General features: G+C 44.7%; 1 protein-coding gene across 1 annotated transcript in view; it reads right to left on the reverse strand.

Moving 5' to 3' along the window:
- FBXO10 (F-box protein 10) overlaps positions 1-17,284 on the reverse strand; it is a 144,075-nt gene that overhangs the window by 90,424 nt on the left and 36,367 nt on the right. The window contains exon 6 of the mRNA XM_075825559.1: positions 9,198-9,334. Within this exon, the coding sequence (XP_075681674.1) occupies positions 9,198-9,334 (137 nt within the window). The remainder of the gene's footprint in view (positions 1-9,197; positions 9,335-17,284) is intronic.

Genomic DNA, 17,284 nt, shown 5'->3' on the forward strand with positions numbered 1-17,284 from the left:
ACGGCCAAACATTTCGGGCAAGGCAATTGTGTGTTTTTAACTGGGGCCTTCCCAATGTCTTGGTGCTATATCGGCTTTTAATAGTATAAGGGTATGTTCACACGAGGTCATTACATCCGTAATTGACGGACGTATTTCGGCCGCAAGTACCGGACCGAACACAGTGCAGGGAGCCGGGCTCCTAGGATCATAGTTATGTACGACGCTAGGGGTCCCTGCCTCGCTGCCGGACAACTGTCCCGTACTGTAATCATGTTTTCAGTGCGGGACAGTTGTCCAGCAGCGACTCCTAGCGTCGTACATAACTATGATGCTAGGAGCCCGGCTCCCTGCACCGTGTTCGGTCCGGTACTTGCGGCCGAAATACGTCCGTCAATTAAGGACGTAATGACCTCGAGTGAACATACCCTAAGGATTTGTTCAGATTTGTGCTAGGGCTCCGTTCCGACAGAACGGAGCCCTGACCGACACAAACGGACCATTTCAATGGCGACTGACACAGTGCAAATGGTTTCCGTTTGTCTCCGTTGTGCAAGGGTTCCGTCATTTTGACCGAATCGATAGAATAGTCGAGGAAACCATTGGCACCGGAAACCGTCACCATTGAAGTCAATGGTGATGGAAACGGAAACTTACGATTTCCGTTTGTCTCGGTCAGGGCTCCGTTCCGAAGGAAAGCTCCAACGGAACAGAGCCCTAGAGCAGATGTGAACGAAGCCTAAGCAAGGAGTTCATTTTGTTGCTTCTACCACTTCGAGCTAATGTTGTTGCAAAGATGTATCGGGGGGAGTACCATAGCACAAGGATTTTATAAATTCCTAAAGAGCTCAGAGCACGCATGCGCAAAAATGTATGGGAAGTCTTGACACTTCTAGAATCTGGGGATTTGCCAGGGGTTGTGTATGGGGAAACTAGAAATAGTCAGGCTAAAAATAAACATTGGATAGACAAAGAAAGCGGAGGACAAAAGAAGCCTCCTGCCCAATCTTTGGGCAGGTTCCGCCCAAACCTCCCATTGAAGTGAGAATAGGTATCTTCCTGCTGACGGCAGGAATAATCCTGCGGTGAATTTTGCGTTGGGACCCGCCAAGAAAAATCCGCCATGTGAACAAAGTCTAAGTGTTCAGGACCCTTACACTACTTTCATTGGAACTTTTGGGTGGTAAAAAAAACAAAAAAAAAAACAACAACAGCGGGCTCTCCCCAGATAAGCCAGGTGAATACTCAGCTGCTTTTATATGTTTAGTCTGTTTACTTACTTCTTTGTATCTTTTAATATGAAACTATCTGTATTCACTTAGCGATTGTGTGTTTACCTACTTACTTGCACAATCTTTGAATCCATTGTAAAACAACTAGAGCCTGGTGCGGACTGCAGCTACCCAGGCATATACATGTGCATTCAAAAGCTGTACTACATGATTATAAGCATTATAGGGAATACATATCCAACTATGTGGATACCCTGGAAAGAGAGAAACTGGGATTTTAATTCACCTGTATATACTTTACTCACTATTAGGGATATTTAAATTACATTTATAAAAAGTAACGTTTTAGCTGGGTATGACAGGGATTATTTCTGCCTTAATAGCAATCTGTTGAGATTGGTACTAGGGAAAAGACATGATCTGTTTCTTCCTACATACCTGTAATTCAAGATAACTAATGATGATAGTCACTATTAGGCAATATTCACATGTCAGTTAAAAATGACCATTTTCTTTTTTTTAATGGCCGTCACACGGCCATTTTCAAAACAATGAAGTTCTATGGGTGTATTTCACAGCGACGTTTTTTAACGGCAAGTGAATACTGGCAGTCAAAACATAGAACCTGTTCTATTTTCGGATGTATTCACGGCTTCACGGTCCCCATAGAAGTCAATGGATCAGCTTTCAACGGCTATTTTTCAGAAAGTCATTCTTGTGACAGCCATTAAAACCACTTGACGCATTAGCACGTACTTGTACGTGATAAGTGTCATAGGGAAGTATGGAGGGCGCTCATGGGCTGAGCGCCCTCCATACTTTGCGGGTCTCAGCTGCGTTTTGTCAGACTAACTGCTGGGAACAGCAATCGTGCTTTTCTTGGCCGTTTTACCCCTCAAATGCTGCGGCCAATCGCAACCGCAGCATCTGAGGCGTTCTAGAGAGGAGGGCGGCCCCACCTACGACAGCTCATCGGCGCCACCACACCGCGATCGGGGGGCGCCGGTGGTTGTCATGGCAGCCCTGGGGCCTATTGAAGGCCCCCAGGTCTGCCTCTGTTAAGCCGTGTCTCTGGCAGCGATCTGCAGGATCTAGCTATTTTTAATCACATCTGAGTTCATGAACTTAAGGGCTTATTCAGACGAACGGGATATACGTCCGTGCAACGCACGTGATTTTCACGCGCGTCGCACGGACCTATATTAGTCTATGGGAGCATGCAGACAGTTGCGTGATTTTTACGCAGCGTGAGTCCGCTGTGAAAAACTCACGACATGTCCGTTCTTTGTGCGTATTTCGCGCATCACGCACCCATTGAAGTCAATGGGTGCGTGAAAATCACGCGCACCACACGGAAGCACTTCCGTGGGACGCGCGTGATTCGCGCAACAGCTGTAAAACTATGAATGTAAACAGAAAAGCACCACGTGCTGTTCTGTTTACAAACATCCAAACTGAGTGTCATAATGATGGCGGCTGCGCGAAAATCACGCAGCCACGCATCATACGGGACTGACACACGGAGCTATTAAGTGCCTTTTGCTCGTGCAAAACGCACACGCTCGTGTGAATCCGGCCTCAATGTAATCGATAAGAGCAGGATCCTGCCTGTCAGAGACGCGCAGGACCAGCGTTTACCGAAGCAGTCAATCCTGCTGATCTGACAGATTTGGCTTTGACGGCAAGATACAGCTTCTATGTATTCAGAAAAAATAGAAGCTGTATTTCGAAAATTAAAAATGTTTTGAATAAAAAACAATTAAGTTGTTGAAAACAAAATAAAACATTGATTAAAAAAAAAATATCCTTCTACTTATAGATGCAGAATAGCTGAAGGTTCACAATATGCAGCAAAATAAAAATATACCTGCACTAGTGTTAAGGCACCATAGTATGTTGCTTTTACTTCTTTATTTTATATATAATGTTGTAACTCTGCAGTATCTCCAGCAATTCTCTAGAGGAAAATCAAGCTTGTACGGTTTGCCAAAGCACCTTACGCGGTTCATCAGATTACAACATGCTAGAGCGACTGAATCTCACTGGTATTAGTACATTATTTATAAATAGTCTGTATGAAGAAAACAACAACTCTGGCAATTTTGTGCTAAAATAATTTTTTAAATAAATCACTATTATACAACACGCACATATTAAAAATGTAGCACCATGCGTCTTGCAGAGCCTGTATGGTTCCCTAGGCACTCAGTTTATACGTATGGGGGCCTATGGGGCCTATGGGTATGTTTTAAGTATGCGCCAGGAGCTTTCCCGATGCATACAATAAACGTACAGGCGAAGCGCAATGGTCTAACAGGCTGTAATCTTTCTTCCTGCTATAAAGGGGATTTTACACAGGACAATTATCGGGCAGACGAGCGTTGTCGGTAGCACATCTCCCTGTGTAAGCAGGGAGACGTTCTGCTGACATGATAATAGTGTATGGGGAAGAGCGATCCCCATCCATAGATCCGTGTGACAGGAGCAAACGAGCGCCGATCAACGATGATCTGGTTGATCGGCGCTCGCTGCACCGGCCGCTTATCGGCTTGTGTAAAAGGGCCTTTACTTGCAGCCTCCCCCTCCCACCCCACTCATACAGAGGCACAAAACCAGATCGTAAAACTACTCCCAGACTTCAAACATGTGTTGCTCCCTGAATAGGTTTAAAAACATGTTATTTATGCCACACTGTGAAACTGTAAAATCAAATAATAAAAAAAATAGCAGGAATTTTAAACTCCTGCCCTCAAAAAATACTAAAAGTTTGTCAATTCATTATATGTACCCCACAACAGTGCCATAAAAAAAAGTACTTATATGACTATATAGACTAAAATCTTATAAAGTTATGGCTCTCAGAACGCAATAATGAAAAAAAGAAAAAAATGGATAAAAAGAAAAAATGACTGTTCGGTTTCCTCCAGGTAGCATTTACCTTAACACCCTACCGCCTATTCCCCTATGACTGGTGCTTTTTAGTTCTTACATTTAAGATATGTCAATTTTGACACTATGTTCATTTCTCCTATTCTATATCGAAAATTCAATAAAAAAAAAAAAACGTTTAAAGCAAATTTGACTTTTCAGGTGACTATTTAGAATAAGCTGTCATATGTGTGTACATGAGAAATAACACTATTTATACTATTATATGACATATATGGCATTTTTTAGGCTGGCTCTATAATTAATTCTCAGTTTTCCCTGAGCTAGTGGGTGGAATTTAACGGCTACCATGTCTCCCACACAGAGAAGAGGAGAATCCTGCACTCCTTTGCCATCTATACCATAGCAGAGGATCCCGCCCTGGGGTACCATTTACCAGTAGCCTGTGTGTCTCTCTCTCTCTGCTCCTGCTCCCTCCTCCATAGAGTTATATGGGCTGCAGTGTCTGTGTCTCTTGCTCAGCTCCTGCACCCCCTCACCCTTCCCTAGACTTCTATGATAATGCTGTGTAGACACTGGAGTGTGATTTGGCAAAGACCCCCCCCCCCCCCTACTTCCTGCAGTCCAACTCCTCTGCAACTAGGGACAGATTGATAACAGGGGATGGACACATCAGATTACAGAAAGGGAGACACCTTGTGGCAGTAACTTCACACGGAATTGGATAAAAAAAGTTAAAGAGGCTCTGTCACCAGATTCTGAAATCCCTATCTCCTATTGCATGGGATCGGCGCTGCAATGTAGATAACAGTAACGTTTGTTTTTGTTTTTAAAATGTTCATTTTTGGCCAAGTTATGAGCTATTTTATATATATATATATATATATATATGCAAATGAGGTTTTCTAATGGACAACTGGGCGTGTTTTTTTTCGTATGTCCAACTGGGCGTGTATTCTTGTTTTATTAAAGAGGCTCTGTCACCAGATTTTGCAACCCCTATCTGCTATTGCAGCAGATCGGCGCTGCAATGTAGATTACAGTAACGTTTTAATTTTTAAAAAACGAGCATTTTTGGCCAAGTTATGACCATTTTTGTATTTATGCAAATGAGGCTTGCAAAAGTACAACTGGGCGTGTTGAAAAGTAAAAGTACAACTGGGCGTGTATTATGTGCGTACATCGGGGCGTTTTTACTTCTTTTACTAGCTGGGCGTTCTGACGAGAAGTATCATCCACTTCTCTTCAGAACGCCCAGGTTCTGGCAGTGCAGACACAGCCGTGTTCTCGAGAGATCACGCTGTGACGTCACTCACAGGTCCTGCATCGTGTCAGACGAGCGAGGACACATCGGCACCAGAGGCTACAGTTGATTCTGCAGCAGCATCGGCGTTTGCAGGTAAGTCGATGTAGCTACTTACCTGCAAACGCTGATGCTGCTGCAGAATCAACTGTAGCCTCTGGTGCCGATGTGGCCGACACGATGCAGGACCTGTGAGTGACGTCACAGATCTGCACTGCCAGAAGCTGGGCGTTCTGAAGAGAAGTGGATGATACTTCTCATCAGAACGCCCAGCTAGTAAAAGTAGTAAACACGCCCCGATGTACGCACATAATACACGCCCAGTTGTACTTTTACTTTTCAACACGCCCAGTTGTACTTTTGCAAGCCTCATTTGCATAAATACAAAAATGGCCATAACTTGGCCAAAAATGCTAGTTTTTAAAAAATAAAAACGTTACTGTAATCTACATTGCAGCGCCTATCTGCTGCAATAGCAGATAGGGGTTGCAAAATCTGGTGACAGAGCCGGTATACGCCAGTATGCCTTTACTCCTTTTTTTTTTTTTAAGAATGAAGCATAAATCGACTACGCTTTTCCCATCCTGCTGGTTCCTGCAAAAAAAATGAAATCATGAAGTCCTATGGGTGACCGTGTCACTGTATAGAATCAGTCACAGGCCTCTGTTCAACGTATGAGTCGGGAAGTTCCAGTGACATAACTGTCCATTATATGGACAGTTATTGCTGGAGATTCCCAACACAGCAGAGGCTGAACTTCCCTCCTAGCGGCCCTATCCCCTGAGACCGCAAGAACTTTACGGCCAGATACGCCACTGGGGCTACACTGAGACACTTAAGTGATGTAGCTTCCTTGTGCAGAGATAGCAGCCGGCGACTCTGGCTGGTTGGAAAGGGGACCTGGCTGCTTTAAAGCCGATGTGCGTGTTGTGTCTGGAGCCAGCCAGAGCGCCTCCAATGCTTGGTCAGGGCACTCTGCCAATAGCAGCTGTGCAGAGAATTTTTGTTTTACAATTTTTTTTGTATACACAGTACTCATTGTCTGTTGCCCTGATTGCGACATCTGTTACAATATCAGGTCTGTTTCAACTAGGGTACAAATGAAACAAATAATAATATAAAAAATAAATAATAAAGAAAAAAAAACCTCTAATAACCCCCCGCTAACATGTCCAAAGCCCTAGCCCTGATTCAGTACCCCTAACTACGACACAAATGTGAATTCTATGTTGTTTCCTCAGATGAAAAAAAATAATTAATTTGTTAAAGTGTAGCTAAAGGTTTGACAAACTTCTGACACGTCATAGTGACATGTCAGAAGTTTGGATTGGTGGGGGTCCGAGCACGGAGAGCCACACCAATCGCAAGAACGAAGCAGCTGAAGCCCTCGTGTGAGCGCTCGGCCGCTTCATGTCTTTTCGGCTTTTTCCGGAAAAAAAATGTATCGGTGTACGGACTCAATTGAAAGTCTATGAGCCCGTACTCTGATACATCGGCTTTCCAGGAAAATGCAGAACAGACACAAAGCGCTTCAGCGGCTTCGTTCTAGCGATTGGTGGGTGTCTCAGTGCTCGGACCCCCACCAATCCAAACTTCTGACATGTCACTATGACACGTCAGAAGTTTGTCAAACGTTTAGCTACACTTTAAATTTGTGCGAAAAAGAAAAAAATTTGGGACTTTTAATACATTTATGCTGCTCACAGCACACTAGGTAAAAGTGCGTGGGGCTTCATGGAAGGAGGGTGGGGCCATCCGTGACCGGGCATATTTACTAGAACTTATGCCAGAATCTCCCTTTCTGGCGCATCGGACAGCAGAAGATGCAACAAATTTATTAAGAGGCGTGCGCCTCTAAATAAATTAGATGCATCTTGCTCATTCGGGCTACACACCAAGACGGAAGTATAAAAACACGGTCTTAGCCATTTTTATACACACCGGGGCAGATTTACTAAATAAAGCCCTAGCCTAGCAAAAATCACTTTAATAAAATTAAAAAGTTATAGTTATTTAACTAGCAAGAGTGGAAATTTGCTAAAAAGCACCTGGTCATGAATTCAAAAAATGTGTGCGGCATTAAGGGGGTTAATTTTATAATACATCTTCATATTTATTTCAACACACCTGCCTGCGTCGTCCTGCAGACCACTCAGGCTACAGGCCAGAGAAGGACTGTAGCCTGCATCGCTGTGTGCGACGTGGGAACGGGTTTAGGTGAGTAATTTTACTTTTTTTTTTTTTTTGGTACACAGTGTCATGCACTCTAAGGGGCACTATTATATTGGGGCTACTATGTGGGCACTATTAATGTTGGGAGCAATGCTTGGCACTGGAGTACTATGCTTGGGGGACACTGTTGGTACTATTACTGTTAGGGGCACGCTTCTAGGCACCATGGGGGCGCTAAAAATTCCAATTGTTTTTTTTAGCAATATTGGTAAATGAGTGCAATATCTACTGACCACAATTATTTGTGGTTGGCACTGTGTTGCCCCATTACGGTTGGGGCACTATCTGCTTTGTAGTGTTATTGTTGGGAGCAATAATATTATAAGGGCACTACGAGCTTGGCACCATTATTGTTGGGGGCACAGTGTAGGTCACTAAATTCTGTTAGGAGCACTAACTGGACTCCATTATTTTCTGGGGTGCCATTTGTGGCAGTAATTACAGTCGGGGGCATTGTCTGTTCACAATCATTTTAGGGGGCACTATGTGTGTGGCACCATCTGTATGCCAATATTTTTTGGCTCGCTATTACCTCTGGAGTACTGAATTTGGGGACACTGTGCAAAAATGTCTTGACAGTAAACTCTGCAGAGACAAATCGTGACTGGAAGAAGCATCATGGCGATCTGGACCAGATAAAGATGAGAAAAGACTCTAATCAGAGAAGATGTCACCTGTGAGTCACTGGATGTATTTGTTGTGCACTTTGCCTGTGACTGCCCCTGATCAGTGGTGTATTCTCCTGTATGTCCTGCAGCGCTGAAATAAATTTAAAAAGTAATACTTACCTAGGGACCATGTCTTTAAAGAACCTATCAACGCCCCTAATATCTTACACATCATTTCCCCCATGGTTCTGTCTCAACTCAGTACCAAATAGATCTTAAGACCCACAGTAGATCTCAAAGATCTTCAGATCTCTTTAAGGTTGTCTACACCTGCATTAAATTATAAAATGTTGGCTGTCTGTAACTACAACTAGTGGGAGCTCATTGAATATAGATTTATACAGATTGGGTTTTCATTTGCATTGGTCCAAGTGCACAAATCAAGAACGATAACCCTGAGGTCTGTACCTCCTTGATCTTGCTGAACATACTTTATTTATATAAGAGATTGAAGCAAAAATATTTATAGTGTGTAAATAGTAATAGGCCTCCGGTATAAATATATTAAATTAAGAAAAAATATGCTTAATTTCACATGTCTTTAAACACATGCAAGACTGTATTGTTTCACTATAAATATCCCTAAGTGTGTCACATATTAATGATACAAAAGAAAACAAACAAACAACAAGAATAGAAAAGCGTTATCTCTAGAGATTAACTTTAATCACAAGGGAGACATTAAAGTTGAAGCACACTAGCTCTTTCTTCTTTAGCATCTGCAGATCACGGTTTGTGAAAATAACGTGTTCAGCATCCCCTATGTGGGCACTATTAATATTGGGAGCACTGCTTGGCACTGTAGTGCTATGCTTGTGGAAAACTTTGGTACTATTACTGTTAGGGGCAGCATCATAGAAACAGAAAGACCATAATGAAACTTTAATAACATACCTCACCACAGGGTTCCCATTGTACAATATATAAATGCCGGCTTCTTTATTCCCATAGATCTGATTGCTGCGGATGCTTCCTTTCCCGTTGCCTAGGACAACAATGCCAGAGCGGAGGCCACTGTGTATCCTGTTACACTGCCAGTTACATTATGTCCACAGGGAAAGAAAGGTAAAGAAAACACAAAACATTAATAGCTCATGATACTCGAGAATTCAATACCTCTTACTTATAAAAAGGATACACTGTACTGATCACAAGATAATCTATTTCAAGGGGAACATATCCTACCAGTCCTTGCTGGTTATGCCTGTAAATAGCATATATTCTAAGACCCCATCCACACGACAGGGATTCCCGGGTGTGCGACGGCCGTGTGCGACGGCAGCAGTAGGAACAATAGACCCCAAATGGGGCTATTCACACGGCCGATTTTTTGACAGGCCGTCAAAAAATGGTGCATGCCCTATTTTCGTCCGTTCTTCCGGCCGCACGGCTCCCATAGAAGTCTATGAGGCCTTGTAAAGCACGGCTGTCGCTCGGATGTGATCCGAGGGACGGCTGAGCTATCTGCTGCTCGTTCACTCTTTTTTTCTCCTCACAGTGCGAAGTGCATGTGAGGAGGAGGAGGCCGTTTGTTTTTTTTTGCTCCCTGTAGTTGTGGAATCCCCAATGCCCGGCCACAGCGTTACCGAACCTGTGGTCGGGGATTCCGCTGCATGAGAAGTCCCTAACTTCACTGTCTATATATGGACAGTCACGTCAGGAACCTCTCCTGGCGCGGTCCCCTACTCCTGAAACGGAATCCCCGGCGCTGTTGCCGGTGTTTCCGCTCCAGGAGAAGTCCTTGACTTCTCCTGGAACAGTCGCCTACAGTGGCGCTATCTACAGAAAGGTAGGGGGATGCCAACTAAGGGGGGGTGCTATGTAAAAGTGTGCTGTGTAGAACTACCTACAAGGGGGGCTGTGTGGCATTACCTACGGGGGGCTGTGTGGCATTACCTACGGGGGGCTGTGTGGCACTACTTCCGGGGGGGGGGGGGGGGGAGCGTCGCACTACTTACAGGGGGGACGTGTCGCACTACCTACAAGGGGGAGCTGTGTGCCAAAAAAATTACAAACTGAAATTCATCCGTTTTTAAAACGGAAAGGGAAAAAAAACACATGCAAACCGGTCAAAAGTGGGCGTTAAAAACAGAAACACGTTCCGGAACGGAAAGGATGCTAAACGGCCGAGAAAAACGGACCAAAATGGACGTTTTTATCGGCAGACATTCGGACCCCGTCATGTGAAAAGAGCCTAAAGCATTGCAATGGCAGGTATAAATGAGAAGAGACCCAGCAGGCTGGCAGGCATTAAATTGTCACAAAAAGATACAAATTTGCAATGAAGCAAAAATGAGGAAAAGATGCCTTTATTTCCAGTCAAGCTATAGTAATATGTAATGTATATGTAAATAAAATATAACTTTTAATGGTTAGGATTAAATATAATTAGAACAAAGACAAAAAATCTAAATCTAAAATTTAGCCAGAGTTCACTGACAGGTAGATTTGTATCGATCAGATACAATTAGTATGTGGTGTAAACTGTCTGCCTTTGTGTCACCTACGGCATCTGCAGAACACCGGGCGACACAATTGAGTGGCGTATATGTCTCAGTCAGTGAAGACTCTGAGATTAAAAGTAATGTGGAGGCCCCCCCCCCCGACATGTTTCGCTGCATACGCAGCGTCTTCAGGGGTTCAAATGGGGCATCAGGAAATAAAGGCATCTTTTCCTCATTTTTGCTTCATTGCAAATTTGTATCTTTTTGTAAAGCATTGCAATAATCTCTGCATTGTTTAGTTCTGTTCATTATTGTGATCCATGATATATCCAATTTAGGGTGTATGGCTCTGTGAGGGTAACTCTAAAGCACTCATGCAATTGTATTGGCACAAAAATGGTCACCAAATGATTTGATTAGTTACAATATTACACAATTTCAATGACAAATCGACAATACTAAGAATATTGACAAATATGACACTACAGCATCAATGTCGATCAAGATCCTTGTTACTCATCTAAAGCATGTCATTTTCAGCTAACATTGTATAGTACATCCTGGATTTTTTCTTTTAAACTAATATTACAAATTAATTAGTTTCATGTATGTATACAGTACCTATAAATGGTACCTTTACAACAGAAAAAGATTCTGTAATGTAATTCAACAACTTTTGCCTGGGTGCTTTACAGTATATGAGAGAATAGTAAAAATGAACTCCACTGTTGAGAAATAAAAAATGCTTGCAACAAAAGCAGAGTGGTAATCACAAAGGCAAACATAGGCGTGTGAACCTCACAGTAATTTCTTTATGTCCCACAATGCACTGTTCTTGAAGGTACCCGCTGAAGCTGTATTTTACTGGAGCCTTAGAAGTGTTAAAGTGAAGCTCCACTTTTATTTCTCTACATGTCACTGATATGTCATCAGAAGTTGGCGTCAGCGGGGCTCCATCAACTACCGTGCCCAGCGATTGCTACGTTAAACAGCATCACCATTGATTTCTATATATAGGCAAGCCCATTAAGGTTCAATTGCCCATTAAGGTGCAACACAGCTATATATAGAAATAAAAAATCTCAAAGCCATGAGCCTAAGGAGCATGGCACGCTGCATAGTACCATTCCCTGATCTTCTTAAATGACCTGTCGGAAGACAGGTAACTGTGAAGCTTCACTAACTTCCACATTTAAGTGTAGCCTATACAAAGACTTTACTCTTTTTTTTTTTAATCAGTTCAAGTTTATTCAACAAAACTCCACATTATTACAGGTCATTGTACGTTCTCATACAGTGTACAAGCAATTTTCAACAGACCCAATTCTTTACATTTAACCAAACATTCCCTTCCCCCCAACTCCCCCCTGTATCCCCCCCAGCCGATCTCCTCAGTACCACTTTTCCAATCCTCTCCCCTCAGTGGCCCTATACCTGCACTTGTTGCCTTAGTGTCATTAGCTCCACAGAAGCATACCCAGATTGATCAATCCACCTAGCCCATTGTTTGTCGAACTTGACCCTGGACCCCCTCTTGGAGTATATCCTATACTCCATCAGAACCTGTGAGTTAAGTGCCCCTATGATTTCTTGTTTTGATGGTGGCTCCGCATCCAGCCAGTGCTTTGCAATTCCTTTCCGAACTTGATACAGTATTTTAGCAATTGCCAACCCTGACATCCTATCTCCCCCCAAATCTCCAACATACCCTAGCAGCATTACTACCGGATCCCATGGGATCTGTACCTCAAACACTCTCCCCACTAGTTCCAATATTTCCGTCCACAGACTCCCCAGCTTCCCACATGTCCAGAACATATGAAGGATGTCTGCTTTTTCTTCCGGGCACCTAGGGCACTTTGCATCCGCTCTTAATCCCATTTGTTTCAGCACCCACGGGGTCCTGTACACCCTATGTATCAGAAACAACTGCGATCTTCGTTGTGCTACATTAATGGACAAAGTACATGTTGCTGCCAATACCGCCTCCCAGTGGTCTGTTGTAATAGGACCCACATCCCTCTCCCATATTGCTTTCACTGTTGCCATAGGATCTCCCAGATGTTCCACCAACAACCTGCGATAAACCAATGAGATTAATCCTTTTGATGATACTGCCTTTGCAATATGCTCCAACACCCCCGCTGCATGCATCGTCAGGTCCACACTGACCGCTTGTGTCTGCACTGCGTGCCGAATCTGCAGGTACTGATAAAACATGCGGGAGTCCAGTTGAAACTCCTCCCTTACTTGCTGAAAAGATTTGAGTATGTCTCCCTCATACAACTGATTCAACCGTATTATGCCTTGCTGCTCCCACCCCTGCATCCCTTCCAATTTACCCAATTCCCCCAAATAAGCATTCCTCCAGAGCGGTGTATATTTAGTGCACTCCCCTATCCCCAGCAATTGCTTGCACTGCCACCACACCTTATGTATGAGAAGCAGAGTGGGTCTGGTACTCGCCATCTGTTTATATCTGTGCGCTTCCAGTCCTGCCAACGGGTTCTCCCCCCCCCCCAGATATGATAGGATGCGCGCACTGGACCCCCATGTCTCTTCCTGCTCCCACCCCCAGAAATGCTGACATTGGGCAGCTAAATAATACACCCAAGCATTAGGAACAGCCAGGCCCCCCTCCTCCTTTGGCAGCTGTAATTTCTCCAGTTTAATCCTAGGTACCCCCTTCTTCCATACTAGGTCTCTAAAAAGGTTATGCAATCTCCTGAACCAATATTTGGGGATCCATACCGGTGAGTTATGTAGGACATACAACACCTGGGGCATAAGGATCATTTTAATCAAATTTGTCCTACCCAGAGCCGATAGGGGCAACTTATTCCACGCCTCTACTTTGGCTTTTATCTTTGTTAACAGTGGCATTACATTAAGGGACATATAATCCTGTACTTTCGCCGTCACCCTCACCCCCAAATACTTAAACTCCTTCACCACAGGTATCTCCACCTCCTCTTCCCCATTCTGAATATCCCCCGGGTCCATGAGCATTAGGGCCGATTTTGACCAATTAATGAGTAGTCCTGAATATTTCCCAAACCGCTTAATTAGGGCCATCACTAACGGTAATGTGCGTTCGGTATCCGCCATGAATAGCAGCATATCATCTGCGTATAATGCAATTCTTTCCTCCACCCCCCCCATATCTCAACCCCTGAATGTGTTTATGTTGTCTCACTGCACACGCCAAGGGTTCCACCGCCAACGCAAACAACAATGGGGACAATGGACATCCCTGACGCGTTCCCCGCTCCAGCGCAAACCGATCCGATAACACCCCATTCACCCTTATCTTTGCTGTCGGGGCTACATACAACAATTTTACCCATTTTATATAATTAGGGCCAAATCCCATTTTTTCCAGAACTGACCACAAATAATTCCACTCCACACAATCGAATGCTTTGGCCGCATCTAAGGACATTATGGCTCTCCCCCCACGATTATCCGGCATAACTTGTAGATTCAAAAACAGCCGCCTCAGATTTACCGCCGTCGATTTGGATGGCATAAAACCGGCCTGATCTCCGTGTACCACCCCAGCTACTACTTTAGCTAGTCGAAGCGCCAATACTTTCGCCATGATTTTAATATCCGCCGTCAGCAGTGAGACTGGTCTATAAGAGCCCGGGAGTTGAGGATCCTTCCCCTCTTTAGGCAGAACTACTATAGTCGCTTCATACATTGTTTCTGGAAGCCGCCCCCTATTGAAGCTATCTAAAAGAGTGGCCAGTAACTGCGGCGCAAGCTCCTCCACATATTCCTTAAAAACTTCCACCGGAAGACCATCCGGCCCCGGCGCCTTTTCACTGGCTAGTATCCCTATAGCCGCCTGTATTTCCTCCAGAGATATTGGCTCCTCCAATGTCCCTCTCTCCTCCCCCCCCAACCTAGGAAATTCTATCTCCCCTATATACTCTTCCAGCTGCTGAGGCGTGTGCTCTGCCCTAGAGGCATACAAATCCGAGTAGAACTGCTGAAACACTTTCAAAATCTGTCCTGTATCAGTCTCCAACCTCCCCCCCTCCCCTTTAATGGTGTGTATGTAATTATTCTCCCTCTGAGCCTGCGCCATCCTTGCCAGTAACCGTCCAGTGGTTTCCCCCTCCTCATAATATTGGCGTTTTAAAAACATCCTTTTGTTATCTGCCCTCTCCAACTGATGTTGCTTTAACAACCGCTGCGCCTCCACCCAATGCTTCAATGTGTCTGTTGTGTTATCTATTATATGCAGCCTTTCTGTCTCCTCTACCCTTCCCAACAGTGCTTCTCCTAATTGTCTAGACCGTGTTTTTACTGCTGAAATGTGCTGGATGAACACCCCTCTCAGCCACGCCTTCATCGCGTCCCACAGTATCTCTTGCGGTACCGTTCCTGAATTGAACTGAAAGTACTCCTTTATGAGGTCTAAAATTTGTTTATTGTCTATCAGCTTTAGCCAAAAGGCATTAAGTTTCCAACACCCTTGCCCCCGCCCTGTCCTCTCCTCCGTCTCTACCTTCATTAACACAGGAGAATGATCCGATAACGCTCTTTGCAAGTATTCTATCTGAGCTACAAATGGTACCGCTGTCGGTGAGCACAAGATTAAGTCTATCCTGGATAAAGACTGATATGTGGAAGACGCACAAGAATACTGAAAGCTATTTGGATGTTTATCCCTCCATATGTCCCGCCAGCCCATTTCAGCAACCAGATGGCCAAAAGCTGTTACACCTCCCCCTGTCATGCCAAATTTATCCATATTGGTATTCAATACTGCGTTAAAATCCCCCATCACTATTAACGGCACCTCCGGGTACCTAGCCAGTTCCTCCACCACTTTCTTGATACATCCACTAGAAAACGGAGGGGGTACATACAACACCACCAACACACAATTCCAATGATACAATGTACAGTGTACCCCCACATACCGCCCCTCCCCATCCTGGAAGGAGTCGTGACATACAAATGGCACTGCCCTATGTATGAGAAGACTCACCCCCCTTGAATATGTAGTATGGTAAGAATGAAAACTATGGCCTACCCAGGCCCTATGCATCATGGAAACTGAATCCCTAGTCATATGTGTCTCCTGTAGTCCTATCACCCTCGACTCCTGTTTTCTAATAAAATCAAATACCGCCTGTCGTTTTCTGGCTTCCCGCAGGCCCCGTACATTCCAGGACAAACAATTAATTGATCCCATCATCCCTCAACATATCACAGCTCCTCCTATCCTGTTCTCTTAATTTTACATATCCGACCGGCTGGGTCTCCTTTCCCTCCCTCCCCTCCCCCCCCTGCAACCTCCCCTCCCCCCCCTGCAACCTCCCCCGTAAACCTACCCCTTTCCAAGGGTTGGGGCAACAGAACGTATCTGCCATTACCCATAACAAACATCGGCAGGTCAACTCCGCCCACCATACATTCAACAATGCCATAACTCGTTATGTGCTTTTCCCGCTTAACTGACCATCCCTCCCGCTGCCATTTTCTTACAAATAAACTACCATCCCTTCAGCATATCAATACCCCTCAATGTCCATAAACACATTCCTCCTCTTCCGGTCTTCCGCGGTCCCCGCAACCATGCCCTCCAACTCCAAGTCCAATCAAATGCCAAATCTTGCAATTTTTCCTACGACACCTGGTTCAGTCCTGCATCCCCAGCCTCCTTTTGCCAGCCGGTCTGTTCCGGATCAACGCCGTCCCTCTGCCGGTCTCAGCTGACTTTCATGGCTATCCAACCATCTAACCGCTTCTCTCGGTGTCTCAAAAAAGGAAGTTGTTCCCAGCGCCACCACTCTCAAACGGGCAGGATACATCATGGAATATTGCACTTGTAATGCCCTTAGTCGTCTTTTTATATCCATAAACTGTGATCTTTTCCGTTGTACTTCCAAAGAGAAGTCCGGGAAGAAGGACACTTTCACCCCATTAAAGGAGATGTCTTGACGTTCTCTAGCTTTCCTCAGGATCTTGTCTCTATCTTTATAATGTAGAATCTTTATCAGCACCGGTCTCGGCGGCCTTCCGGGAGGGCCAGGTCTGGTCGGCACCCTGTGCGCTCTCTCCACCGCAAATAAAGGGGTCAATTCCTCTCTACCAAATGTGTCTATCAGCCACTTTTCAAAGAAGTCATCCGGATTCGTTCCCTCCACTCTTTCCGGAACCCCCACAAGGCGCACATTATTTCGTCTCAGCCGATTTTCCATATCGTCTGTCTTAGCCATCAATGTCGCCACTGCCTGCGAATGTGCCTGTACATCCTGCTTTATGTGAGGAATCGCATCCTCCATGTCTGAGACTCTCCCTTCCACTGCAGTGGTGCGTTCCGCAACTTTCTGCAAATCATTCCTGAGCAGCAAAATGTCCTCCTTCAATCCACCCATCTGACTTGCTAAGGTATTAAGGACCATAGAATTCTGCTTCACCGCTGCCAAAATGTCCTTTAGGGAGGGTTCCTCCTTCCTTACTCCACTTTTCCCTCCAGCACCTGGCTGATCCTGCATGGCGCCACTCATCTCCTCCTCC

Source organism: Rhinoderma darwinii, chromosome 1, assembly GCF_050947455.1.
Source record: "Rhinoderma darwinii isolate aRhiDar2 chromosome 1, aRhiDar2.hap1, whole genome shotgun sequence".
Lineage (NCBI taxonomy): Eukaryota > Metazoa > Chordata > Amphibia > Anura > Rhinodermatidae > Rhinoderma > Rhinoderma darwinii.